General features: G+C 39.1%; 1 protein-coding gene across 1 annotated transcript; it reads left to right on the plus strand.

The window, feature by feature from the left end:
• KHDRBS1 (KH RNA binding domain containing, signal transduction associated 1) lies at positions 1-25,382 on the plus strand. Its single transcript, XM_034413334.3, has 9 exons — positions 1-546; positions 12,295-12,419; positions 13,651-13,767; positions 14,792-14,938; positions 17,204-17,337; positions 20,173-20,386; positions 20,786-20,853; positions 22,275-22,333; positions 23,967-25,382. Exons 1-9 carry the CDS (start codon positions 195-197, stop codon positions 24,062-24,064), a joined length of 1,314 nt encoding a protein of 437 aa, XP_034269225.1. The 5' UTR covers positions 1-194; the 3' UTR covers positions 24,065-25,382.
• The last annotated feature ends 1,603 nt before the right edge of the window (positions 25,383-26,985 follow it).

Genomic DNA, 26,985 nt, shown 5'->3' on the forward strand with positions numbered 1-26,985 from the left:
AGTCGCAGTCGCGCATTGACTCGAGGAGCGGTTGGCGGCGGCCGTAGTTGGCGCGCGGTGGAAAGAAAGGCCGGAAGCGCAAGCACGGGCGCCGCGTCCCCCCTTCTTTCCGCTTCCCGCCCCGGTGGCCCCGGCGCTCCGTCGGCGTGGCAACCCTGTTCCCTCGCGCGCCTTTGCCGCTCCTTCGGCCGCGGATGCAGCGCCGCGAGGACCTCGCCGCCGCCGCCGCCCGCTTGGGCCGGGCGGCGGGCCCCGCAGGGGTAGCCCGACTCCAGTCGCCTCAGGCGGCGGCTTCCCCGCGACGGCCGGCCCGAGGCGGCGGTGGCGGCGGCGGGGGAGCGCGCGGGCCTCAGCCTCCGCCTCTCCTGCCGCCTTCGGCCACCAGCTCGGCCCCGCCGGCGCCCAGCGTGGCGCCCACCCCGCTGATGCCCGGCGCCGTCTCCGCGGCCAAGGCGGAGCCCGAGAACAAGTACCTGCCTGAGCTGATGGCCGAGAAGGACAGCCTGGACCCCTCCTTCACCCACGCCATGCAGCTCCTGCAAGCAGGTAAAGCGGAGCCTCGCGTGGCCGAACGGCGGCGCCAGGCTTCTCTCCCTCGGGGGAGGAGGCGCGGCTCCCCGCCCGGCCCCGGTTGGGGTGGGAGGGCGAAGAGCGGCGGGAGTCTCCCCAGATCAGCCCTGGGTCCTCGCGAGGAAGCGGCCCCGGCTTCTTTCTTTCTTCCCCCCCCCTTTTTTTTTAGCTCGGCGTCTGTGGAGATTCTCCATCCTCCAGGTCGTGGGAGGAAAAAAAAAGTTCCTTCGACTATATTGTGGATGGGTGGGCAATGATGGGCCCCTTTACGATTTGTGGACTTCAACTCCCAGAATTCCTGTGCCAGCATGGTTGGCTCAGGAATTCTGGGAAATGAAGTCCACCAGTCGTAAAGGGGCCATCATTGCCCACCCCTGGATCCTAGGCTGTTTTTAAGTGCCTTTCTTCCCCTTAGAACAGGGGTCTTCAAACTTGGCCGCTTTAAGACTGGTGGACTTCAACTCCCAGAATTCTCCAGCCAGCATAGCTTTGTAATCTGTCTCTATGCCATTGGTATGCATATCTGCATAGCTGGCTGGAGAATTCTGGGAGTTGAAGTCCACCAGTCTTAAAGCGGCCAAGTTTGAAGACCCCTGCCTTAGAAGGAAGCGGCTGACTCCTTTCGGAGAACATTTAAGATCTTAAGTTCGATCTGTTAACAATATTTCCCTGCTGATTGCCTCTCTCTTCAGTTGGAAACGGGGATCCGGGCTATCTCGAGGAGTCTTTCCCTTCCTGCATTTCCTTTGTGCTTTTTCCAGCATGTGATTTATTTGGGACCTTTTAGCTCCGTGGTTGGAAGGAGGGGATTCCAGCGTCATCGCCAAGGGTTGGGGACAGGCGTGGTATCCATACAGGACCTTTTTTCCACCCCCCAAAACCCCACCTTCTGGTCAGGTTATCTGAAAGTGGTGTAAGAGGGCAGGTAAAGCGGAATCCTCCGCCTGTCCCTTTCCCTTTTCAGAAAGATTTAGCCCTGGGGCTGGCCTGAAAGCATGACAGATCATGCAAGGAGTTTTGCACCTCTTCTGACAATATTGCTTACTTGAAGCACCAAGGCCAATACAGATGTATTGGGTGAAGTTATAGTTGTGACATGCCAAGCGGATATTTTGTCTGTTGTTTATATACATGGATTATTTTTCCTATAGGTAGGAAAAGTTCTTTTTCACACATACCTACCATGTGGAAATATTAGAAACCTGTAAATGTGGTTTTAACATCAAAGATTCTTTTGTAGTCGGGAACAGCAATCAACAACTTAGGTTAAGTTAATTCTGGGTTGCTTTTTTTCCCTCCCCTCTGCTTGATGCCTGAGATTCTTATGAAAATGAGTATTTTAAATGATAAAGTTCTTGATTAAAATCCATTTGCATTCATTGGGGAACATATAAACTTGTTGTGACTCACGGTTGCATACCCAAATTTAAGCTGCATGTTTTGCTCATCAAATGTTCAGGCTTCCAGCCTTCAAATGTAAGAAAGTATACTTGAACCAAACCTCTGTTTGTGTGTTACAATGTAAGTTTTTGTGGACCAGTTCACCAACAGATTTAGCAAAGGTTTGGTATCAAAAAGTATCAAATTGTGTATAATGACAAATTCAGCACTTCTATACCTATAGTGATCACAGAAGATTTTAATGAGTATTTTTTTGCACTCAAAAAACAAATACATTCATTGGGGTAAAATATAATACCCTAATGAATTGAGCACTGTAACCTTAATAGTGCATCCAAGACTCTTTTTGTGGCAATAGGTTAATCCTGCTATTTTTCCAAGAAATCTTTACATCTGCTTCCACTACCAGACACTGGCTTTAATCTCTTCCAAACTGCTTTGCTAAAACCCTCCCACTAAAATAGGATTGTACTGCAGATTTACTTAGGTGGTTTTGTAAATACAGCAAATGAGTTGATGTAGATGAAGAATGTCTTTTGTTCCTTCGATCATAAAATAGAAGAGGGGGATGACTCCTTTTGGAGAATATTAAGATCTTAGTTTGATTTGTTACAATATTTCCATGCTGATTGCCTCTCTTTCAGTTGGAAATGGGATCCAGGCATTCTTTCCTGCATTTCCTTTGTGCTTTTCCAGCATGTAATTTCTTTTGGAGCAGTGCCATGGCACCATTTCTTTTTAGGAAAGATGTTTTTACCTGTTTTTTTCCAGCAGAGTCTATAATAACAGTGGTATTATCTGTTCTGAGGAATTAGAATAGTATCCCAAACGATTGATTGGTGTAGAAAAGCTGATGCTAATTGTTTGTAAAACATTGATTTAAAAAGACAAAACTGAGAATCCCTTTGTTTTAGAGAAGATTTCAAAGGAGATCTTCTCCTGCAGAGACAGACAGCTTTGTAATCTGTCTCTATGCCATTGGTATGCATATCTGCATTAATCCTTGTTTCATGCTTCTGGAACCAGCCAGAGTGGAAATGGCAGTCTTTGTCTCACTAGCACCCCCTTCCCCATTTTAATAGGATCTAATCGCAACAGTGCAGCTGTTGTGTTTTCAGGATCTTCTTACATCAAGTGAATCTAACTGGCTGGAAATAAGTACTGTAGTCAGAACATAGAACAAAGAGCCAGGATTTGTTAGTTGCTTTGTTTTTCTTCTCTCAATAAGGTGAAAGTGTTCTTGCTCTGAGGACCAAGCAAACTATCTTGAAATAAAATTTATTTTCTTTTCCAAACCAGTTGAAAGATCTGTAGTTTAATTTTGCTGGAAGGCACTGCTATTTATTCATTTTCAGTTTTGTATTACGGTATATTCTTACCCGTGAGAAGCATTTACATATCCTTTTAATACAGGGTTTATGGAGGAAATCCGTTACCTCACAGCACTAAATTCCATTTGCTGAAACATAGATGGAAAGCAATGTTTAGAAGAATTTATCCTAAATGATTGGTTTCTACAATTGACTTTTTGACAATTATTATCCCTTTTCTATCATTTGCTTGTTGTTCCCTGTTATCTCTGGGTTGCTAGACTATAGAATATAACAATGTCAAAATAATTCCCTTCTCTGAGTTTCATGTCCACTTTAAGGCTTGTTGCCTTTGACACATTTATTCCTTTCTGAAGAACTGGAAATAAGTGCTTACTTTTCTGAAACCAGAAAGCCTTTATGTAAAAACATCAACTTTTGATGCTTAGGGAAAGCAATACTTACAAGGACAAAGTTTTGAGGAATAAATGTGTCAAAGGCAACAAGCCTTAAAGTGGGGAGTTAAATTCTGCCAGTTAAATTCCATTTCCACCAAAATACCGTGTTTCCCCGAAAATAAGACCCTGTCTTATATTTTTTTGAACCCTGAAATAAACGCTTGGCCTTATTGCCATGCGCTCAAAAGCCCGATTGGGTTTATTATCAGGGGATGCCTTATTTTGGGGGAAACAGGGTAGAGTGTCTTGCTGGCTAAGGACCCATGTATAGTTTTACCTTGTTTTATCCTGTTTATTTGGTCACATCAAATAGGCTTTTCAACTCTTTATTTCTTTGTGACCCTACTTTTGGACTTTGCCCTCTCTTCGAATGCTTTCTGCCCAAATGTATCTATGTATGTAAGATCCACATCAAGAGAGGGCAGCTTATCCAGCCGTTGGGCTGAATTGGTAAACATGTATGTCAGGAAATGGATGCTTCTCTTTCTTTTATCATACATTAACTACACAGTACTTCTTTTTGATAAATAGTTCCCAAAACTAGTTCCTGTATACCAGGGAAAAGCAAAGCCCCATCCATGGGTTGCAGGCAGCACACAAAATCGTAGACACTCCACTGGAGGTTTTTAGGAAGAGACTAGACCTGTGATAGCGAACCTATGGCATGCATGCCAGAGGTGGCATGCAGAGCCCTCTCTGTGGGCACGCGTATCGTCGTCCCAGCTCAGCCAACTGGTCATGGGTTTTCCGAGGTGTGCATGCATGCCGGACAGCTGGTCGTCTGGTTTCCAAGGCGGCATGTATGCCGGACAGCTGGTCATTGGGTTTCTGAGGCGCGCATGTGCACCAGCCAGCTGGTCATCTGGTTTCTGGCACTCTGGTTTGGGCATTTTGTGCCAAAAAGTTTCACCATCACTGGACTAGACAGTCATTTGTCTGAAATGGTATAGATCAGTGATGGCTAACCTTTTTGCCATTGCGTGCCAAAAGCGGAGGGAGCATGGGGGGGTCATGCGCATGCATGCCCACACCCATAATTCTATGTGCCCCGCCCCCCACGCATGCACGCTTGACCCCCTCTGCTCCCTCCGTTTTTGGCATGTGATGGCATGGTGAGCTCCAGAGCCTCTCTAGGAGCCTGGGGAGGACGAAAACGGCCGCCCCTACCCCCAGAGGCCCCCCTGGAGGCCGGAAATGGCCTGTTTGCCAACTTCTGGGTGGCCCAGAAGGCCCAAAAATCAGCTGGGCCAAGCTGGACTGAGCTGAGCTCGCGTTACCACCAATATGGCTCTGCATGCCACAGGTTCGCCATCACGGGATAGGTTCTCCTGCTTGAGCAGGGGGCTGGACTAGAAGACCTTGAAGGTCACTTCCAGATTCTATTCTATTCCTATTTTATTCTATTACCATGCCCTCCAGTCTGCGGAAAAACCTTTCCACGCAACCAGTTCCTGATGTGCAAAAGGTTGGGGGCCGCTGCTGTATAGCACACTAATTTTAAAGCAGTTTCTGCTAATACTATTGGAGGGTTTTTAAAAGATTAATTGCTAGGTGATTTTTTTTCATGGGGAAACTGGGAGAGTGGAGAGACAGCTTTTCTGTTGCAGGCACGTTTACCAGGCTTTCCCTTGCATTTAGGGTTAAAAATAGCCCTATTACATCAACAGAGGCTATATTAAAGAATTGCTGATGGTTGAACACAGAAGGTTTTTCCTTTTCCAGCTGAATTGAGATGTGAAATTTGGAGGAAAAAATGGTAGCCTTGCTTATTTCTGAAGAAATAAGTGCTTATTTTTTATATACTTGGTGCTATTTATTTATTTCATTTATTCCTCAAAGGAACCTCTGTCTTTGACCTTGAGCCATTTTGTTGACTTTTTTAAAAGTTGCTTTTTCTTTAGGCATCAGAATGCAAAAATGTGAACAACATTTTTATTCTTATAGTGATTAGAAGCAAAAAAAAAAATCATTGTTTTCTTTGCTCAAGCTAACAAAATTCATTTAAAGCATTTAGCACTGAAAGGAATTCCTCCTCTTCACACTTTTTGAATCCCAGTATCCAGAAAAAAATAAAGCTCTGCAAAGGAGCCAAAAGGAAGCATTTGGTTGAAAAATATGGCTTTGAAACTCAACATGCTGTAGTGCATATTGAATATTACATATATATATAGTTATGCAAATTAAAATTGAATTCTTATAAATTCTTAATACATTTGTAGGGATATAACTCATTCAAATATGCATTAGAATTTAATATATGAGCGAGCTATGAGGTTTTGATCCAGTCAAAATTCTTGTCTTATTTATATAATGTAACCTTCCTTTGCCCTTCCCCTCTATTTTTCTGCCTTCCTGTCTCCCAGTTCATAGGTCATTTTTTTCAGATTCCTTCTCGCTAGATAATTCTGGGTGGGTTTGTGTCTTGTATAATCTTGTATAACCTGCATAATCTTCCTGGAGCATGGATAAATGGGCTATGAGAAAGGATGTTTTTATTACGACAGGCAGATTCTGAGGTTCTCTGTGGCCTAACTGGTGAAAACTATTTTGGCAGACTTCTGCCTAGCTGGATAAATTTTGCTTGTGTATAATTTTTATCTGCTCAACATTTTTCATCTCATATGCTTTTTTTCCTAAGCATTGTTGCTTTATTGTGATATGGTTTAAGCCACTTTGAATGATGGGTAGGTGTTGGAAGAAATATACATACTTCAGCATATAAATCAATAAATATAGATTGAGGTTTATCTTCAATTTTAGTTTCCCTGAATATAATTACAATGATAGATAAATTGACAGCTTTCTTCAGAAACGTTGGACTTTAAGTTCTCTAAGGAGCTTTGCCATCATACCAAATAACAGCAAAAATCAATACAAATACTTTCATAAGCTGTCTCATGTCAAAGGATCAGGTTTACTATATAATTTATTTTTTATTCTTTTGAATTAAGGGGTTTTATGAGCCAAACTTTAGCAGGCTTTCAAAGCACAGTAACATAAATAAAAAAGTATTATTGCAAAACAAAATCCAAATTAAAAATCTTGCCAACACTCCCATGCTATCTCAAAAATATTGTATTTACTAAAAATCTGTGCAAAGCATTCAAAACAGGTGCTTGGAGTGCTAATCATTTAAAGCTTTTTCATTGTTTGCAATACTCAGAGCTACTTTGGAAGCTGCTTCTAACTGTCTCCATGTTTATGCGCACACAAAGCCATTTGTTTCACACAAATGCTAAGTGAATACACTTTTTTTGTATGCATGTAATCCCATTATATTTCTTTGAAATGATTCACAGTTGGCTATTAGGATTTGCTCAATCTAGCAAATAGTTTTTATTTCTTTCATTAGCACTGGTGTCTAGAAGTTCTTTTCTACTGGCTGCATGAATGCTTTACATATTCTAGTGAATAGGACTTGAAATGTAACAATGAATGTTTTATTCTTTCAAACAACGAACAGAATATTGGACCTTTTTTTTAAAAAAAATCTTGATTTTAAACATGAGTTTTTAGTAATAAATTGAAGATTGGATTAGGATTTTTTGTACTTGGCAGAACATGTCAGTGCAATATTTTCCTTATTTGGGTGTTTTTGTCAATCAATACTTCATGCGCTCAACATCTCTTAAATTAACAAGTTACAAACTGTTGATTCAAACCACTGACAACCCGGTTTTGATTTTTTTTAGCTATACGTATATCATGGCATGTGAATATTCATATGAAATATTTGTTAAATAAAATATTCATCATCCATCAGGCATCAAAAATAAACCTCATTCATTCATTCATTCACTTCCTGCCTGTATTTTATAATAACTAGAATAGAATAGAATAGAATAGAATAGAATAGAATAGAATAGAATAGAATAGAATAGAATAGAATAGAATAGAATAGAATAGGATTCTTTATTGGCCAAGTGTGATTGGACACACAAGGAATTTGTCTTTGGTGCACACACTCTCAGTGTACATAAAAGAAAAGATACATTCATCAAGGATCATAAGGTACAACACTTAATGATAGTCATAGGGTACAATAAGCAATCAAATCATACTAGGAAACAATATAAATTGTAAGAATATAAGCAAGAAAGTTACAGTCATGCAGACATAAGTGGGAGGAGATGGGTGATAGGAACAATGAGAAGATTAATAGTAATGCAAACTTATTGAATAACTTGACAGTGTTGAGGGAATTATTTGTTTAGCAGAGTGATGGCATTCGGGGGAAAAACTGTTCTTGTGTTTAGTTGTTAGTAGAACTGGATCAGCAGCTCCTTGGGCAGTTTGAGCTTCCTGAGTTGGCAGAGAAAGAACATTCTTTGTTGTGCTTTTTTTTTTATTGAAAAAGTTTTCAAATACAAATTTTTCCCCCTTTTTTCTTCCCCCCCTCCTCCCTAACCCCCCCTCGCCACCCATCCCCCCGTGACTTCTTCACAACAAAAACCTAATTCATAACAGATTACATAATATTTTACCATCTCCTTACTCCTCCTCTATATACTGACCCTTACTTACTAAAAATATTATTATTATTGATATTGTTACTTTCCCCTTTTACCATACGTTTAAAAAAAAAAAGCTGTCTACTATAACTTTGTATGATAACTTCTAATTTAGCATAATATTATTATAACTCCCAATTTAGCAATAATCTGCCCTTTTTCTCCTCCCCCAAACTTATATCTATGTATTATTACAACATTTCAAAACAACCTTCCACTTTAAGACTATATAATAAATCCTACTTTAACATTTATTCTTTGTGTATATTAATATAACATTTCAAAGCAGCCTTCCCCATAAATCCTAATTTAACATTTATTCAACTCTATCCATTTCCTCCACTCCCCTAAATATATCACTTAAACATCCCTTTTCTTAAACTAATCAATCAGTAAACTAACATGTTTCCACCCACTTTCCTACAAAATTGCCATGCACAACAATTCTTAATATCTTTAATCCACTACCCACTCTACTAAATATATATATATATATATATATATATATATATATATATATATATATATATATATGTGTGTGTGTGTGTGTGTGTGTGTGTGTGTGTGTGTGTGTGTGTGTGTGTGTATGTAAATATTCTGTTATTAAAAAAAAAAAAAGACAATGACTTTAAGTTTATAATCCATATAATATCTTCTTTGATGTCTTTCCACTAGATTGTTGAGTCCCTCATCCATAATTGGGTAACATAACATCCTGGTGCAACAGTTTGTTCAAAGTCTTCAGTCATCATCTGCCCCCATCAGTAATGAATATCCTCATATATGTATAAAAGTAAAAACAACCACCCGAGTGACATTATAATTATATTCCATATAGTTGTAATTGTGGCTTTCATCAGGATTATAAATTCCCATCATCCTAATGGGTAACAACCAGATCTTCTGCATGCCCCAGCATAGCTCTCTTGCCTTGTAGCTCAAGATAGTTATAATATATTTATCAATACAAGAAAGAAGTCCAAAGTAGATGATTCAAATCCAACAGTTTAAGGCTCTTTTCACATCCCAAAATTATGGCATTGCAGAAGTCTGTCACTGTCCTCAGGATGATATTAACCATTTGTTGTGCTTTTTTGATGACATTTTTGATGTTAGGTGTCCATTTTAGATCTTGAGATATGATAAGTAAAGGTAAAGGTTCCCCTCGCACATATGTGCTAGTCATTCCTGACTGGGGGCGGTACTCATCTCTGTTTCAAAGCTGAAGACGTCTCCATGGTCATGTGGCCGGCATGACTAAACGCCAAAGACGCACGGAACACTGTTATCTTCGCACCAAAGGAGGGTCCCTATTTTTCTACTTGCATTTTTTACATGCTTTCTAACTGCTAGGTTGGCAGAAGCTGGGACAAGTAACGGGAGCTCACCCCATTACGTGGCACTAAGGGTTCGAACCGCTGAATTGCTGACCTTTCGATTGGCAAGGTCAGTGTCCTAGCTACTGGGCCACCACGTCCCTTGCTGAGATATGATAGAACCTAGAAATTTGAAGGTCTCTACTTCAAATTTTCAAATATAGGTTCAACGTGGTGAACCTATATAAAAGTCTTCCTCCTGTTTTGCCCACAACAATAAAAACCCCATCAGGGTCGTCACCCAGCTGGCTTTCAGGCTTAAGGCAGAACTAGAACTCATGGTCTCCTGGCTTTTAGCCTGATTCCTTAACCACTAAACCAAATTAGCTCTCTGGTCTCTTGTTCCTTGCCTGTTTCTATGGTAAAACCAGCTTTAATATTGGTGATTTATCTTTCCATGTAGGATTTTAATGTGCTTTGGAAGATCTTGAGCATTACTGTTACCATGCAAAATTAAGAGATTCATGTCCTATAATTTAAGACAGAATTTCTGTAAAATGCTGTATCATGTCACTAGAGAGATTATCTAAGATGTATATAGTAAAGGTACTTTTAACTGTTCCTGGAAACATGAAAAGCACGAAGGGACATTGTACCGTACATAGTGGACTTGCAAAAAAGCAAAAACAAGTACTGGATCATATACAAATATGTATTATTATTTTTATATTTTATTTTTAAAAATACATTATACAGAAAAAACTAATACAGACTACAAAAGATAAAAAATTAGGAAAAAAAGAAAAAAGTATTGAAAAAACAAAAGGAAAACTTTTTCTTTCTTCCCTGCAAATATGTACAACTTTAGCAACTTAACCACCATCTCTTAAAATACAGCAAACTTTCTCTTTGCCTGAATTTCACCTCATTCTCTACAAACCAGGGTGGATAAAAATAGATGATTTTTTTAAAATAAAAAAATTAGATTTTTAAAATTTAGGTCAGTTTTTTTAAATTTAAATCGGATTTTTTAAATTTTTTATCAAATTTATTTTAATAAAATGCTTTTGGAGTAAAAATCTATTTATAGATAGTTTTCTATTTAAGATACATTAATAATTTAGTTTCTTCAGCATGAAATGGAATTTAGTTATGTAGCATGAGGCTGTATATTCTGCAATGTTTACATTTTTGGTAAACCCATTCAATGAATCCAAGCTCTGCAAGCTAAATAGGAAACCTTCATTTTGTTTGCAAATAATAATATTAAAGATTCCAACTACCAGCAAGAATGAGTCCTTACATTTAAAGAGCACCTGTCATTTCAGATCCATCATGGCAGCGCCTATTAGTAGGCATCCACTCACCTTCTGCCCGCCACATCCCTCACCTTGTTGTGTCACTGCTGCATCAGCAGCTCTCCCATTAAAGTAAATGGGACTCAACAGTGGGTTAGAGGAGCTGCTGCTCTGGGACAGAGATGACAGTTGCTGTTTAAAAATTATGATTTAAATCGAGTTGATTTAAATCAAGCCTTTTTACTAGTGATTTCAATCGTGATTTCAATCGACTTGATTTCAGTCAAATCCACCCTGCTACAAACATATCTATAAATCATCAGCAAGTTCATTAAGGGTTACTAGAAATAATATATTTATTACAGACGAAATCTAATAAACCCAGTTAATTTCCTTCCTTCATATTTATATCTTCTTTTTTATAAAACAAATCCCCAAGCCTCATCAACCAAATGCAATCAATAAAACTTTTTATAATAACATAGCTATTTGAAACTTAGTCAGATAAATATAAAACATAAGCAATAACTTACGTTCCACATAGTTCTGTATCATTAAAAGAAAATCTTAAAACATCAACCACTGTAATCAAAAAAGATGAAAAATTGCTAAAAAATAAAACTTAACTAGAGAATAAAATCTTACAACATCTTCAAGTCATAGTAAAAAAGGATCCATTGATCTCAGAATTTCTATTTTTTTTTCTTTGTTTCCATAGTTCTTAATTCTGTATACATTTTATAAAAGGAAGAACTGAAGTCATGGTTCTGCCATTATACGTGAGGTCTGGCAGTGGTGGGAAGTTCTTATGATGATTGTATTGAGCTCCTGAAGAGTAAATTCTGAAGCTGATCATGATTTCTTGATGGATAATTTCTACCATGTTTCCCCGAAAATAAGACCCTGTCTTATATTTTTTTTGAACCCCGAAATAAGCGCTTGGCCTTATTTTCGGGGAGGTCTTATTATTTTGGGGCACATGGAGCTGCCTTATCTGATTTCCAGTTCTGTCTCCCTAACCCTAACCAGAGGAAATGGCGGGGACCGGCTGTGCATGCGTTTAAATATTTTTAAGGGAGGGCTTATTTTTGGGGGGGGGGGTATTTTAGTGTATGCGCTCAAAAACCTGATTGGGCTTTATCAGAGCATGTCTTATTTTCAGGGAAACAGGGTATATGTTTGTACATTGGTACAAACATGTACAAAACTCGTTTTTATCTCTTGTGGGACATCCAGAATCACTTACATGAGATGGGCAGCCATACAAATAGAAGTAATCATGTGCTTGACCCATGATATACGGGCTTATATGAAAATACAACAATAAGAGGGAGGTCTTGCAAACTCCTCTTTGCGCCAGCCTTTTCATAAGTCATGCATTTCATTTAGATAATAGAAGTCAACTGACAACTGGTTTGTCTTTTTTTTAGAAATTGACAAAATTCAAAAGGGTGAATCAAAGAAGGACGAAGAAGAGACCTATCTGGACTTGTTTTCTCATAAAAACATGAAATTGAAGGAACGAGTTCTTATACCGGTCAAGCAGTATCCTAAGGTGAGATTACCTTCACTTTAGGCTCACTTTCGGATTACAAAACTGTTAACAATTTTATTAGCATAAAACTCTCGGGAACCAGATATTTCTCAGATATGTTGGACCACCAATCTATATTTGCCACAATTGTAAAGGGAAAGTGAAGCCTCAGAAATTCAGCATCCATTCCTGCAGTGGCCTGAATACATGACTGGTAGAATCCAGTAAGGACAAGTGTCTGAAAGGATGAAAAGAAGGGAGAATGGCAATCCAAAATACGTATAGGTTAGAAGGGCGAAAAAAAGCAAATGGGCACCAAAATAATGGAGATGGAAGAAAATATGGGTAACCAGCAAAAATGATAAGGATAGTATGGACAATACGAGGCATGTAGCTTTTCAATATGTAACTCACAAACAAATGCTGCCGTTACTGGTCTCCTAATTGTGACCTGAACCTGAATTTGGTTCTATTCTTTTACGTCTTAATATAGATTTGGTAGGGAAAATAAATAATAAATAATAATAATGCAGCAGATAGTAATTTGGAAGGTAATTTAATAAGTAAAGAGCAGCGGTGGCACAGTGGTTAGAATGCAGTACTGCAGGCTAGTTCTGCTGACTGCCGGCTGCCAACAGTTCGGCAGTTCGATTCTCACTGTCTCAAGGTTGACTCAGCCTTCCATTCTTCCAAGGTCGGTAAAATGAGGATCCAGACTGTTGGGGACACTATGCTGAGTCTGTAAACCACTTAGAGAGGGCTATAAAGCACTGTGAAATGGTACTATTGCTATTGCTGAATGATGTGCTCAGAATTGAAGCAGAATTCTTGTATGATGTAATAGCAATAGCACTTAGACTTATATACCACTTCACAGTGCTTTACAGCTCTCTCTAAGCAGTTTACAGAGTCAGCCTATTGCCCCCAACAATCTGGGTCCTCATTTTACCCACCTCGGAAGGACGGAAGGCTGAGTCAAACTTGAGCTTGGTGAGATTTGAACAGCCAAATTGCAGTCAATCAGCAGTCACCTGTTATACTGCACTCGAACCATTTTTAAGAATTTTTAAGAAGTTGTTGGATAACCATTGGTCTGTCTGAATTGTCTTGTTGCTTTCCGGTCTATACCAAAATTCAGAATATTTGTTTTCCTTTTTGGTTGGAATATTGAAGTTAGCACAGTTGCTACTTAAATAATAAAGTTGTGCTGCCCACTGTCAAGTCAATTGAGGAAAGCTATTTTTTCTTTTAGTTCAATTTTGTTGGGAAGATACTGGGCCCCCAAGGCAACACCATCAAGCGATTACAAGAGGAAACTGGAGCGAAGATTTCTGTCCTAGGGAAGGGATCAATGAGAGACAAGGCAAAGGTAGGACTCCCTGGACAAAATTTGTACTTTGAGCATTTACTATATGTCACTTTTTGTTACCAGCAGATTGACACTGTATCTGAAGACTAAAGATATTTTCTGATTTTAAATGAACTTTCTTGAGAGGGTTCTACTCTCAGCACCCAGACTTTGCAATGTGACTAAGCTCTGAACTGATGTTCATTCCTCAGTGGCTTTCCTGGATTCAAACCTCATTAAAAGATTTTTCTCTCTGCACATTTCATGATGCAGGGTCTACAAATGGATTAGCGGATTATAAAATGCTTGTTTGGATAAATAATTTCTGAATTTTTCTCTCCACAGAAATTGAGAAAATGGGTTATAATTTCAAGATGGTTGCCTCCAAATTTAAAAATCCTCAGGCAGCCCCAATATTTTGCAGTACTACAAATGATCTGGGCAATAATCCTATTCAGGTTTTTACTACCAATGGACATGAAACACATGAAGTGGCCAGTAGGAATATGGAAGGACTAACTTCACCCCCTCAATGCCACCTACCTCCCCCACCCCCAAAATATGTAATTAGTATCAGTCTGAAGTAGGATCTTATCCTTGCAGAAGGCATCCAAATTAATTAGGATTCCTATCTCAGTGAATTCTCTGCTCTGACTGCCAGCTTGCAATTATCAAGTGTATGGCCAGCAGGCATATCAGTGTTACAGAAATGAGAAGAAGTAAAAGATTCAAGGATTATCATGATCCTTCTAGCTGCGCTGTACTTAATCTTCAAGGATCTCTACTGTCTTCAAGTAGCCTTACACAGAGAAAATAATGATGACCAAATTCTGTCTTTCATTTTAAGAAGTAGAACAGTCCTAATTCTTAATTCCTTCAAGGTAGCATAAGTTTTTAACTTGTGCTTGATGGATAAACATTAAGAAAAGCTTCTAGGAAAGGAGAACAAAACTTAGCTGTAATCAGATGTTAAGAACTAGTGTGTGGTTAAGAATGGTTTGCTGTCTATTTTAAAATCCTAATTATAATTTATTTTTGTTTTCAGGAGGAAGAATTGCGCAAAGGAGGCGATCCAAAGTATGCTCACTTAAATATGGATCTGCATGTTTTCATTGAGGTCTTTGGCCCTCCTTGTGAGGCTTATGCTCTTATGGCCCATGCTATGGAAGAAGTCAAGAAGTTCCTCGTTCCGGTATGTAACAGTTACCCCTCCCCCTCCAAATGTGCATAAAAGGCATACAGGTATATATGACCACAATGGGCTTATGACACCACTTCCTATTCTATTATTGAGTCAACACAATCATTTAATCAAAACATCACCTGATGATGACTGGCAATTTTACTTTTGTGTTCTCCATTAATTTTGCTTGTGATTGAAAGCACCAGACCAAAAACTGGGATGCTGTGAGTTTAGTCCTGCCTTCGGCAGCTGGGTTACTTTGAGCCAATCCCTGTCTCAGTTCTTGGAAGAAGACAATGGCAAACCATTTGCAAAAATTTTGCCAAGAAAAATCACTAGGATTTAAGACTGCCTGCTTGTTGACTGGGCCTGGCCATTGTTTGACAGACTTAACACCCCTTTCCTAAGAACTGCCTTGATCACCAGTACTTAAGAAAATGAGGATTTCGCATTGTATGCCCATAAAGGCTGCACCAAGAGACCAGATCTTTTTGAGGATGCTGATTGTTTATATTTATATGCCATCTAACTCACAGTTGAGTGGCTCTGGGTGCTTACAGTATCATGAAAACAATATAGGCTATTGTAAGTTAGAAACACTAAAATATTAAGCATTAAAATTAGAAACATTAACAATAAATTAAATAGTATCAGTGAACAAAATGACTATATTTTAATCTTTTTCTCTAAAGTAACATCATGAATCTCTTCTTCCTATAACTTATCCTATCTAATAATAAAATCATGTATGTTCATTGCTTTCATTTTTATATAAATAGTCCATAAGGAGTTTCCAGTCATCAAAATAAATGTATATTGTCTGTTTCTTATCAAGGCCAGCTTGTCCTTCTCAGCAAGTTCTGTCAATTTCTCCGACCATTACTCCACAGTGCATAGTGCAGAATCTTTTCATCTTTCTTAAATTTTCATATCCTTTATTCTTGCAAATCCGTCTTCCATTTCTTTTTTTTAAGTATTTAAACTATTAGCAACCATTGCAGTCACTTTCTTACCAAGTTCTTCTGCAATAAATTTTGTGAAATGCTCTAATCTGTAATTGTTCTAGTGAACCTGTTTTACCATACACCAATCTTGCAGTTTTTCTTGTTGATGCCATTATGAGAAAGTTAAAGTACATCATTGTGGTGGAATGTAGTCTGGAATCCTAGGAGGGAGGGGCTCTTTTACAGAGGACATAGAGGCAACAGAGCTTGGAAATTCTAATAGGGAGGAACAGGGTTAAGATGGCCCTTCCCTGTCAGTTCTGTTAACAGTTAGCTATAGTTATTTAGCTAATGGTTTAATCTGGCAAGATTCTATCTATAAGTAAACAATAAACTACTCAGAAGTAACTCCACATATTGTTCTTGGGGCCTGACACTCCTTTGCTAGAATGAAAATAAAAAGCAAGCTTCTCCTTTTCTGGTTTGCTTTTCTCTCCCTTTAACACTTTAGTCCCAATTAGCCTATGTAGTTACTGTCACTCAGTCTGGCTTGTATTACCAGTATCTTATTTTGTAAAATCCAGCAATTATTTACTCTCCTTAAAATTAATATAAGCAAACAATTGTACTTACAACTGCTGTAAAGAATATTGAAAGCCATTTTTTATATCTTTATATCTTTTTAATATATTTTTCTTACTTCACTTAGAGCCTTGTGTGTTGTTTTTCTCTTTTGTTTTCTCTATTCTAATTTAGTTTTTATTATTGCTTTAGTACTTTTAATAAAAATTAGGAAATTAGGGAAACTGTAAAAACTAAAATTATCAACTCTGTTTTCAACTATGGAAAACTTCATAGAGTTGAGACAATTGGACACTGGAATAAAGAATCGCTTGAGACTGGTTGTCTTTTTGTGTTTGTGTATTAAACACAATACATGTGAGTTATATGGCTTCCCATCTCACCATAGTGACTCAGTTTACAGCAGATTGCTTGAAGCAATTTATGCACCCCTACATGGAAGAGTTAAAAGTAAACAGCAGAGACGGAAATGAAAGAAACAACTTAACTTTACTGGTAGACATTTGTTCTTGTCTAAAAACTTTGCCTTGTCTCCAGTAAGTAGAAATAATGTGTTTGAAGTAATACAAGTTGTGAAAGCATCGAATGGATAGCAAACATAGAAATTCTGAAGAGACAAAGAATGTTTGCAAAAACATGACATGCTCCTGTTTTGCAAACAGAATCTGCTGCTGACTGCACGAAAATGGTCTTTCAAATTAAAATACTCTGTATAGAACAGAAATTAATTCTCATTGTTCCTATATAGGATATGATGGATGATATCTGCCAGGAACAATTTTTGGAATTGTCCTATCTCAATGGGGTGCCAGAGCCAACTCGTGGTCGGGGGATCTCTGTCCGTGGAAGGGGAGCAGTTCCCCCACCTCCACCTGTTCCTAGGTAATGAACATATTAATGGATAATTAATTTGAAATGATTAAGCATTAATATTAGACTTAAGTTTGAGAAAATGAACAAATGCCATTAAATAAAAGAGTGGGTTTTTTAGTATATTTGGGAGAGTTACATCTGTGGTATGATGCAGTCCTGTTAAAAAAGTGAGAAACAATATAAAAGTTCAGTTCCCTTTAGACAGCAAATTTGGAATGTTGGTTTAATAAAGTATATTTAACTTGCTCTGGAACTTCATCTATAAATACAGGAGAGTGCCGTTATTTTTCCAACTGACTTCTTGCCATTCTTGTCTCTTTATTGTGGATCAGTTTTCATTATATCCACCCACATAGTTGTACTAATATATTTTGCAGTGAGCAAGGATGATTTTTGTCTAAAATGTCTTCAGTGTCACCTACCTACTGTGTTTCCCTGAAAATAAGACCGGGTCTTATTTTCTTTGGACCCCTGAAAAACAGCTAGGGCTTCTTTTCGGGGAGGTCTTTTTTTTTTTGAAGTGCAGGAGGCAGCGGGTGCAGTCACCTGATGGCGATTTAAACACGCGCTTCCCACCATCTTGCCTGCCTTTTCGTCCTTTTCCCAAGCAGCAGCAGCTGGGGAAGGGGGGAGCCGATTCCGATAGGCCGCATGGCTTTCTGCCTCATCGTAGCAGCAGCCTGAGCAACATCTGAGCTCCAGGCCTGGCGGAGTGCAAACTGTGCTCGCTGCCTGCTCCATAGCCACAAGGTGAGCTGTGGAAGAGAGGAGCCCTTGGTTGCAAGGTTGCCTGGTGCCGTGGGCAGGGCTAGGGCTGGCAAGAGTGTGCCAGAAACATCTCCAGGCGCCCAGAGAGACAGAACTCCCAGCCCTTGCTGGATCAGCTGATCCACGGGCTGCAGTTAAGGGGTGGAGCAGCCATGAGGTGACCGGGGAAGGGAAGAGCTGCCTCCTGTGCTGGCCATGGCCACCCCTTTCACTAGGGCTTATTTTTGGGGTAGGGCGTATGCGTATATTAGTCCCACCCCAAAAAAATTGGGCTAGGCCTTACTTTTTGAATAGGTCGTATTTTCAGGGAAACACTGTAGTTTCCAAATTGAATTGAGATGGGCATATCTTTCACTATTTCAGGGATAGATTTAAGTGTTTTGTACAGCTGGCTTTTAAACAGGGTGGATAAAAATCAATGATTTTTTTAAAAAAAATCAAAAAAATCAGATTTTTTTTATTTAAATCGGATTTATTTTAATAAAAAACTTTTGGGGTAAAAATCTATTGTAAGATAGTTTTCTATTTAAGATAAATAATTTAGTTTATTCAGCATGAAATGGAGCTTAGTTATGTAACATGAGGCTGCATATTCTGCAACACTGGGACTATCGGTGAGTCAACAGTGGGTCAAAGGAGTAGCAGAGATGACAGTTGCTCTTTAAAAATTATGATTTAAATCGAGTTGATTTAAATCAAGCCTTTTTACTAGTGATTTAAATCATGATCCACCCTGCTTTTAAACATTTTTAAATAGCAATATTCCTTTAGTTCAATGTTTCCCAACTCTAGCCATTTCCAGGTGAAGTGACACACTAGCTGTAGAATTCTGGGCTCAAGAGCCCAGAATGCTACAACCAATGTGTCCATTCACACTTCTGGGAGTTGAAGTCCACATATATGGAAATTGCCATGATTAAGAAACACTGCTTTCTAACTTTCACCGTCCTATACACTTTTTAATCTGCCTCATGTAAGGATACAAGCAACAAAGTTACAGTCATGCAATCATAAGTGGGAGGAGATGGGTGATAGGAACGATGAGAAGATTAATAGTAGTGCAGACTTAGTGAATAGTTTGACAGTGTTGAGGGAATTATTTGTTTAGCAGAGTGACGGCGTTCGGGAAAAAACTGTTCTTGTGTCTAGTTGTTCTGGTGTGCAGTGCTGTATAGCGTCGTTTTGAGGGTAGGAGTTGAAACAGTTTATGTCCAGGATGTGAGGGGTCTGTAAATATTTTCATAGCCCTCTTTTTGACTTGTGCAGTATACAGGTCCTCAATGGAAGGCAGGTTGGTAGTCATTGTTTTTTCTGCAGTTCTAATTGTCCTCTGAAGTCTGTCTTGTTGGGTTGCAGAACCAAACCAGACAGTTATGGAGGTCCAGAAGACAGACTCAATAATTCCTCTGGATCAGCAGCTCCTTGGGCTGTTTGAGCTTCCTGAGTTGGCGCAGAAAGAACATTTTTGATGACTTTTTGATGTTAGGTGTCCATTTTAGGTCTTGAGATATGATAGAACCTAGAAATTTGAAGGTCTCTACTGTTGATACTGTGTTGTCTAGTATTGTAAGAGGTGGTAGTATGGGAGGGTTTCTCCTAAAATCTACCACCATTTCTACGGTTTTGAGTATGTTCAGTTCCAGATTGTTCTGGTCGCACCACAAGGCTAGTTGTTCAACCTCCTGTCTGTATGCAGATTCATCATGGTCTCAAATGAGACCAATCACTGTTATACCATCTGCAAATTTCAGTAGATTAACAGATGGATCGTTTGAGATGCAGTCATTGGTATATAGAGAAAAGAGAAGCGGGGAGAGCACACAGCCTTGGGGGGGCCCTGTGCTAATTGTACAGGTATCTGATATGATTTCCTTAGCTTCACCTGCTGCTTCCTGTCTGTTAGGAAGCTTATGATCCACTTACAAGTGTGTTTAGACTGGGTTTACAATATGGGTATTTCTTTCTCTGCTTTGTGAAGATAAATCATTTTTATCTTAGGTAGTTTTCCTGAGTAGCAACAGATCAGACTTCCTATACAGACCACCTGTATCTCTTTTTTCTGCCTTTTCTGAACAGAGGACGCGGTGTGGGTCCTCCGCCTCCTCCTCCCCGTGGAGCCCTTGTACGGGGTGCCCCAGTGAGGGGCGCAATTGCAAGAGGAGCAGCTGTGACCCGTGGAGTCCCCCCTCTCCCAGCAGTGAGAGGGGCCCCTGCCTCAAGAGCTCGTGCAGCTGGCATTCAAAGAATACCACTCCCCCCTCCTCCTGCACCAGAGACCTACGAAGATTATGTAAGAAATATTGAACATTGCACACTTGATGGTTTGAGAGCATCTCGGAAAAATGGGACCCCTAATCGTTTTGGATTGCATTTTGGAGAGCATGTTGTAAATCAGAAATAGTTGCTAGAAAGAAATAGCTGTCAGGAAATAGTTACAACTATACCGTACAACTATAATTTTAACCCCAACCTTGAACTATCTTCATGATCAGTTCTGGATGATTTGCTTAAAAAAAAAAAATCTGTTCCATAGAAAATTCCTATGAGCTAAATCATCTTCCCAGATGAGTGGGCTTACAAGAAATTTCCTGCCTGACAAAATTTAATTAGAGGCATCATTCCTAATGAACCCTCTTGTGCAACTCTAGCTGCTGATCCCCTTCTCTTTCTCTTTTTTTGTCCATTTCAGGGCTATGATGATGCTTACGCTGAGCAAAGTTATGAAGGATATGAAGGCTACTATAGCCAGGGTCAACAGTAAGTCCTCGTTTTAGCTTCTTTAATTCCAGCTGTCTGGTGTTTCCTAGAAAGTCTCTTGATTTGCTTTTTGCCCTTTCTATTGTTAGTCGCCTGGGCTCGTTTTCCTCACTAAATCAGTGAAGAAGTACAATGTTTTTGACTGAGTTCTCTGTCTAGTTTTAGGACTTGTGTTGAGAACAGATGACATATTTATGCAGAAATACGGAATATTCAAAAGAGTTCACAAGTTTTGAAACGCCATTATGATTTCATACTGGTTGCTCATTCTTGTATTCAATCTACCTACATTCAGCATCTGGGCTTCCTTGGCCCCACCTCTTTTTCTGTTATCATATACCTTTGCTAAATAACTCCTTGCATTCATCTCGAATGTTTTCCCAACAAAGCCAGTTCTAATTTCCATATAACAAAGTGAGCAGAAGCACACATAGCCTTTTCACTTTCTTCTATTTATATCTTGTAATATACCAGGGGTCTTCAGACTTGGCTGGGGAATTCTGGGAATTGAAGTCCATCAATCTTAAAATTGCCAAGTTTGGAGATCCCTGTAATAGAGTAAGGACTGCTGCTTCTGTTTGTGTTAGGTCTAAGTCTAGTGAGTATTCTGCCAAGCTACACAAATTAATCTTGCTCTTAATTTTTCAGCATACATGTATATAGCTTACTGCAGGGGTGGGCAACTGTGGCCCTTTTACAACCTGTGGACTTCAACTCCCAGAATTCCTGAGACAGCTTGGCTTACTGCTTCTCACTGACTATGTCAGTAAACTGCATGTCAAGCGTCCTGTTAGCATGTACAGCAAAAGAAACTCCTGGGACATTTTTTTTTACCAAGAGTATAACTTTACTGACAGATCCATATAGGCACAGAAGAAGCAAAGCCAGTTCTAAGATCTTGGCATGAAATGCAGTATAGTAAAACCCCTTTTTCCTTCCCTGGGCCTCCCATTGTCACTGTCCACCAATCCAGGTTACACATTTTATTTTGGGAAAACAGTCTGCGCCTTTGGAAAGTCCTCTGCATTTGACTTTGAAGTTGCAAGATTTTCTCAGGCTGCAAATTCCTTTTCTCCTTCACAGCTCCCCACACATTCCGCTCATACCCATCCCCTCTCCCTTAGCTTCTTTGTCAGGTTGTGAGGAAAGAAGTGCCTTGCGAGTCAATCTTGACACACATCTCTTCGTTAATGAGATGCAGGGAACAGAATATTGACTTTTAAGGAAGACTTTCAGAGATGTTATCTTATATTTAAGTAATGTTGTGCTTTGGCTTCATATGTGACATACATGAGAAAGACAAAAGGTCTACTCATTTTCTTACTGAAAACTGTTTTGCAAAAAACTCAAATTAGGCCATTCTAAGTAATAGCAGTATAATATCTAGAAAACATCAACACAGCCTCTTCTTGTCCTTGCAGGGAAACAGAATATTACGATTATGGACATGGTGAAGCTCAAGAATCTTATGAGGCGTATGGTACGTCTGCATGTCGGGATAGGAACACAGTGATTGTATGGATTCAAGCTTTATTCCATTAACTGAATTTGGGCATCATATGTTTTGCTCAAACAGAGATCCTATGATAAGCTGATAATTAATGTTTTTAGGGATCAGCTTAATATATTTATTTATTATTTTTATTTATATCCCACCATTATTATTTTTATAAAACAACTGAAGGTGGTGAACATATCTAATACACTTTCCTCCTCCTATTCTGCTCAGAACAATCCTGTCGGGTAGATTGGGCTGAGAGAGAATGACCAAAGTCACCCAGCTGCTTTCACGCCTAAGGCAGGGCTAGAACTCATAGTCTCCCAGTTTCTACCTTATGCCTTAACCACTAAACCAAACTGGCATTTGGAGAATGCAGCGAAAAGCAGCTTCAGGACTTCGTACAGGAACTTAAGTCTGGAATTTATCCCAGATCGGACAATACCAAACTTTAGGGTATTTTTCAGCGTAGTTTCGCTGTTTTGTTTCAACTCTACACAGACCCTCCTCCCCCACCCCACCCCCAAAAAAGTCTCTGCTTTTGGAAATCACTTGTGTGGCTCTGTGGTCCACCTGAAGGGTCTGTGTCTTTCTGGACATTGGGCCCAGATGCCCTTGCTAATTAGTGTGGTAGGAGCAGATGTTTCACCTGGTTTCCTGCAGCCATAATGAGCAAAATAAGATCTGTGGAGCACTTCAGGGAAGCAACAGTGTTGATTGGAGTACAAGCCGTTTGTCCAAGGGGGAATTAATTTTGGAGGTATTTGCAAGAATCCTTGCTGAAATTAAAATGCAGTTTTTGGAGTTTTAGCCTAACGAAAGAAAATGGAAACATAAATGACTTCCTTCTGTTTTACCATCCTAAGCCTTTGATTCACCCCCTCCTTCTTCGATTAAGTATTTTGGGTGAGCTCCCTCCTGTGTGTCATCTTTTCGTGGATCTATGAGAACACACAATACTGTCACTTTGCTGACACTAAGCAGGCGTGTGTATAATTGCAGCTCTTAAGCGCTGCATAAGCCACCTTAATTCCTAAAGAGAGAATATAACATGCTAAGTAAGTAGCTTAAAGGAAAAACAAAATGGTTGGAGGAAAGCTTGAAAGCAGCATTGAAACCTCCCTGTTATGTGTTCTGGTATGAGCATCGAATGAATATGCAGAGTTCACTGAACTGTTGATCTATAACATTTCCAAAGTGCTTATTTCCACAAACTATTCAGCCACCCCAGGAACAGTTTTGCACATAACAAATGTGGAGAGAGACATACTTTTTTTCTTGAAGAAACTGCTTCTGGGTAGAAAAATAGATAGACTCTAGTTAATTCTGTTTAGGGTTGTCCTGGTAGAATGCATAGTTTCATTTGGGGACGTGGTAGCTGGGGAATATTGGGAGGTGAAGTCCACACCTGGACTGCCAAGATGGAGCAAGAGTGGCACAGAAGCTTTCCAATGCCAAACATCACTAAATGAATGAATCGGCCTGAAAAGACCCAATGTAGTGGCATCTCATAATCTCTTGGTCAGTGTGATCATCCTTGCCCCAGAATTGCTATCCTTTTCCTCTTGGCTAAATGGGCAAATGTGATGGGTTGTTTTTTTCCCCCCTCCTGCAGGTCAAGACGACTGGAACGGAACTAGGCCTTCGCTCAAGGCCCCTCCTGCTAGGCCAGTGAAGGGAGCCTATCGAGAGCACCCGTACGGACGCTATTAGAACATTCACCAGGGCAAATCACCCTTTTGAACAAACAGTTGTTTCTGATTCTAGTGTCTCCCAGGATTCCTCTTGCTTTACCACAACAGACAAGTAATTGTCTCCCTGATTTTTCTCTGGCTCCCTTTTTCTCCCACCTCCATCCTCCCCGACCACTTGACCCTACATTCTGCTTCTGTATGTAGTATTTTAAATAAGTTAGAGTTAGAAAACTGAATTCAACTTTTAAGTGTGTAGACTGCTTTTCTTTCTCTGTTTATAGATTATATAAAAAAACAACAACAACTGTACCTTTAAAAAGAAAACTTTTGAGATAAAATGTTAGTTTCCAAAGTGACATGCTTGCTTAACAGTTATGGAATTAAAGTTTGTTAATCTTTAAATTTTTTTGTTTTGTTTTTTAGGCAACCCATAAAAGTTCTAGTTGCAGAATCCCAAAGTAGGCTACATTTCAAAATTCAGGGTTGTTTTTTTTTAATGAATTAAAATGTAACTGTAGTGATTGCCACAGTTAAAAAGCAAGGTCAAATGTCAAAATTTTGCCCTTAACAGCAAATTGCTTGATTAATCTTAACTTTAAACATCAATAGGAAGGATCCTCTAGAACAAATTAAATGGTGGGGTTTTTTTTTTCCTTCAGTAGATTTAACTTTTTTTTTTAAAAAAAAAAAAAGAAAAATTAGGTTTGTAGAAAGACTTCCAATGTGGATATTGAAATTTGTCCCCAAATTCTGGGATGCTAACGGCAGAGGTTTTCAAGCAAAAGGTGTTCTTAGCTCAATTGTGCATGAAGAGATTTTAAGAAAATGGACATCTAGCTGCTCTGTAATTTTATATTGCTCTAACTGCCCAGTGTTTTGATATTAGGAAGTATTAAATATAAGTAGCTGTGCATTGTGTCTTTTTTTTTTCTTTAATGAAAAGCTAACACGAGTGTTTGCAGTACATAATATAGTTCAGGCTTACAATTGGCAACATTATCAAGCTTTTAGTCATTCCAGTGACATGTTTATGTGTCTCGACACTCGTATTATGTTAAAAAGGGACATTGCAGCTGAAAAACCAAGGAGAGCTTATTTTGTACATAGATTTGTACACTGTCCTCCCATTTTGTTCTTGGAAGATTAAATGCTACTACATGTGTAAGCTTGCCGAAATAGGTAGCTAAAATTTGTCAAGATGTCTGCAGCAGTTTGTCAATAAAGTTTAGTCCTTTTTTTTAATCAAAGTAAATGTGATGAATTGTCATTTTTTTTTAATTCTGGTCAAGCAGTAAAATAGATTTTCCTCTTTCAATAAAATTTAAATTAATGTTAAAGAACATGGTCTGTTTTCTTAAAAAAAAACTTAAAATCAGAAGAGATAAAATGGTATACTCTGAAACTTTAAAACTTTATGAAGCCAAATGAGCTTAATTTTAAAACAAAACTGTTTTTCACCCCCTGGAAGTTGAACAAGGTTTCAAGCTGCTGCATAAATGTTTTGTTTCACCTTCCTTCAACCTGCTGTTCCTGGGGAAGTATAGATTTCAGCTTCCTTCATCCCCAAGTTGTGGGTGGTAAGAATCATAGTCCAATCCTTCTGGAGGGCACTGGCTAAGGAAAGCCTTTCCTTTCTCTGCCAGCTATTGACCTTCCACCTGTAGGCAGTGATGCTGTGCTGTCGCCTTGCAATCAGAGTTGATTTCAAAAGGGCACAGCCTCCTCCTTTCCCCCAGCCCCCTTCCTTTTGGGGCCGCTTGCCCAAAGCACGTCCCCATGGATTGTACCCTCCACAGAATGCCAGGCACGGTTGGGCCAAACCATTGCCAATTTGTTCAATGGCCTAGAAACTAAAAGTCCTTTATGTGAAAGAAAAAGGATCTTGGATGACCTGCCTCGGGACCCAGAGCTCTTAACAGTCAAAAGTAATTGCTTATGCTGGGGGCAGGCAGATGATTCGGTATGGCCCAAGAGGAAGGGGCATAAAACAGAACATTGCAAAGCTGGCCAATTCACACAGCCTCCTTAGTCACTGAATTCCTGTCTTCAAGGAGAAAGAACTTATCTCCTTTTGGGAAAAATCCAAGCTGCCATTGGCTATAAGGCTAAGTGGCTATTTGTTCCTGGACTACACCAGAATAGGTGGCTATGTAAAAATTGTGGCTTGTCTCTCTGATCCCTCCTTGGCCATTTTTTAAAATTCAATTTTCATTGGGGAGGAACTGCTTGGGGGTGAAAAAAAATATCCACTGTTACTGTCAAATTGCTCACAGAAGTGCATGATTGAGGGAAACTACTTTTAAAAACCAAAAACACAAAAAGTTGTTATTTGTAGATTGTTATTTTAAAAAAATGTAAATAACTGAATTTTCCGCAACGGTTTGGAGTCAGCTTTCAGGGTTTAATGTCTTGCTTGATGAAAAGATCGCCCCAACCCCCCTTTTAAAGGAAAATTATCGCAGGAGAATTCAGGATGTCTTAAAGCTAACATGCACCGAAAAACTCAAAAGGTAACCTAAATGTCTGATTTTAATAGCACATTTCTTTTACATAAACTGTGACGGCAACTTGGATAAACTATTTAGCGCTGAAATTCTTCAAGTGTTAACTTTAATGTAAAAGTTGGTAAAAAGAAAAAAAAGATGTTTTAAAAGTAGATAACTTAAAATATATCCACTTGCATCTGCATAAATTAGTAATAATGTTTTAATACTTGTGCTCTTTTGTCAATGTAATGAACTGTAAACCTTGGGCAAAAGCAAAAAGATTTAAATCTTAAATATAAATATGGATGTAGCTAGTCCTGTGTTTATCAACAAAATCCAAGTAAAAACTCAGCCCTTATTGACCCATTATTGCTGTTCACTATCTTAAAATGCCCATTTTTAGGTTTAAGTTGCATGTTTCCTTTCCCTGCAGCGTTAAATTGCATGCAAAAGT

Source organism: Pantherophis guttatus, chromosome 10 (genome assembly GCF_059756535.1).
Source record: "Pantherophis guttatus breed Tessera chromosome 10, ASM5975653v1, whole genome shotgun sequence".
Lineage (NCBI taxonomy): Eukaryota > Metazoa > Chordata > Lepidosauria > Squamata > Colubridae > Pantherophis > Pantherophis guttatus.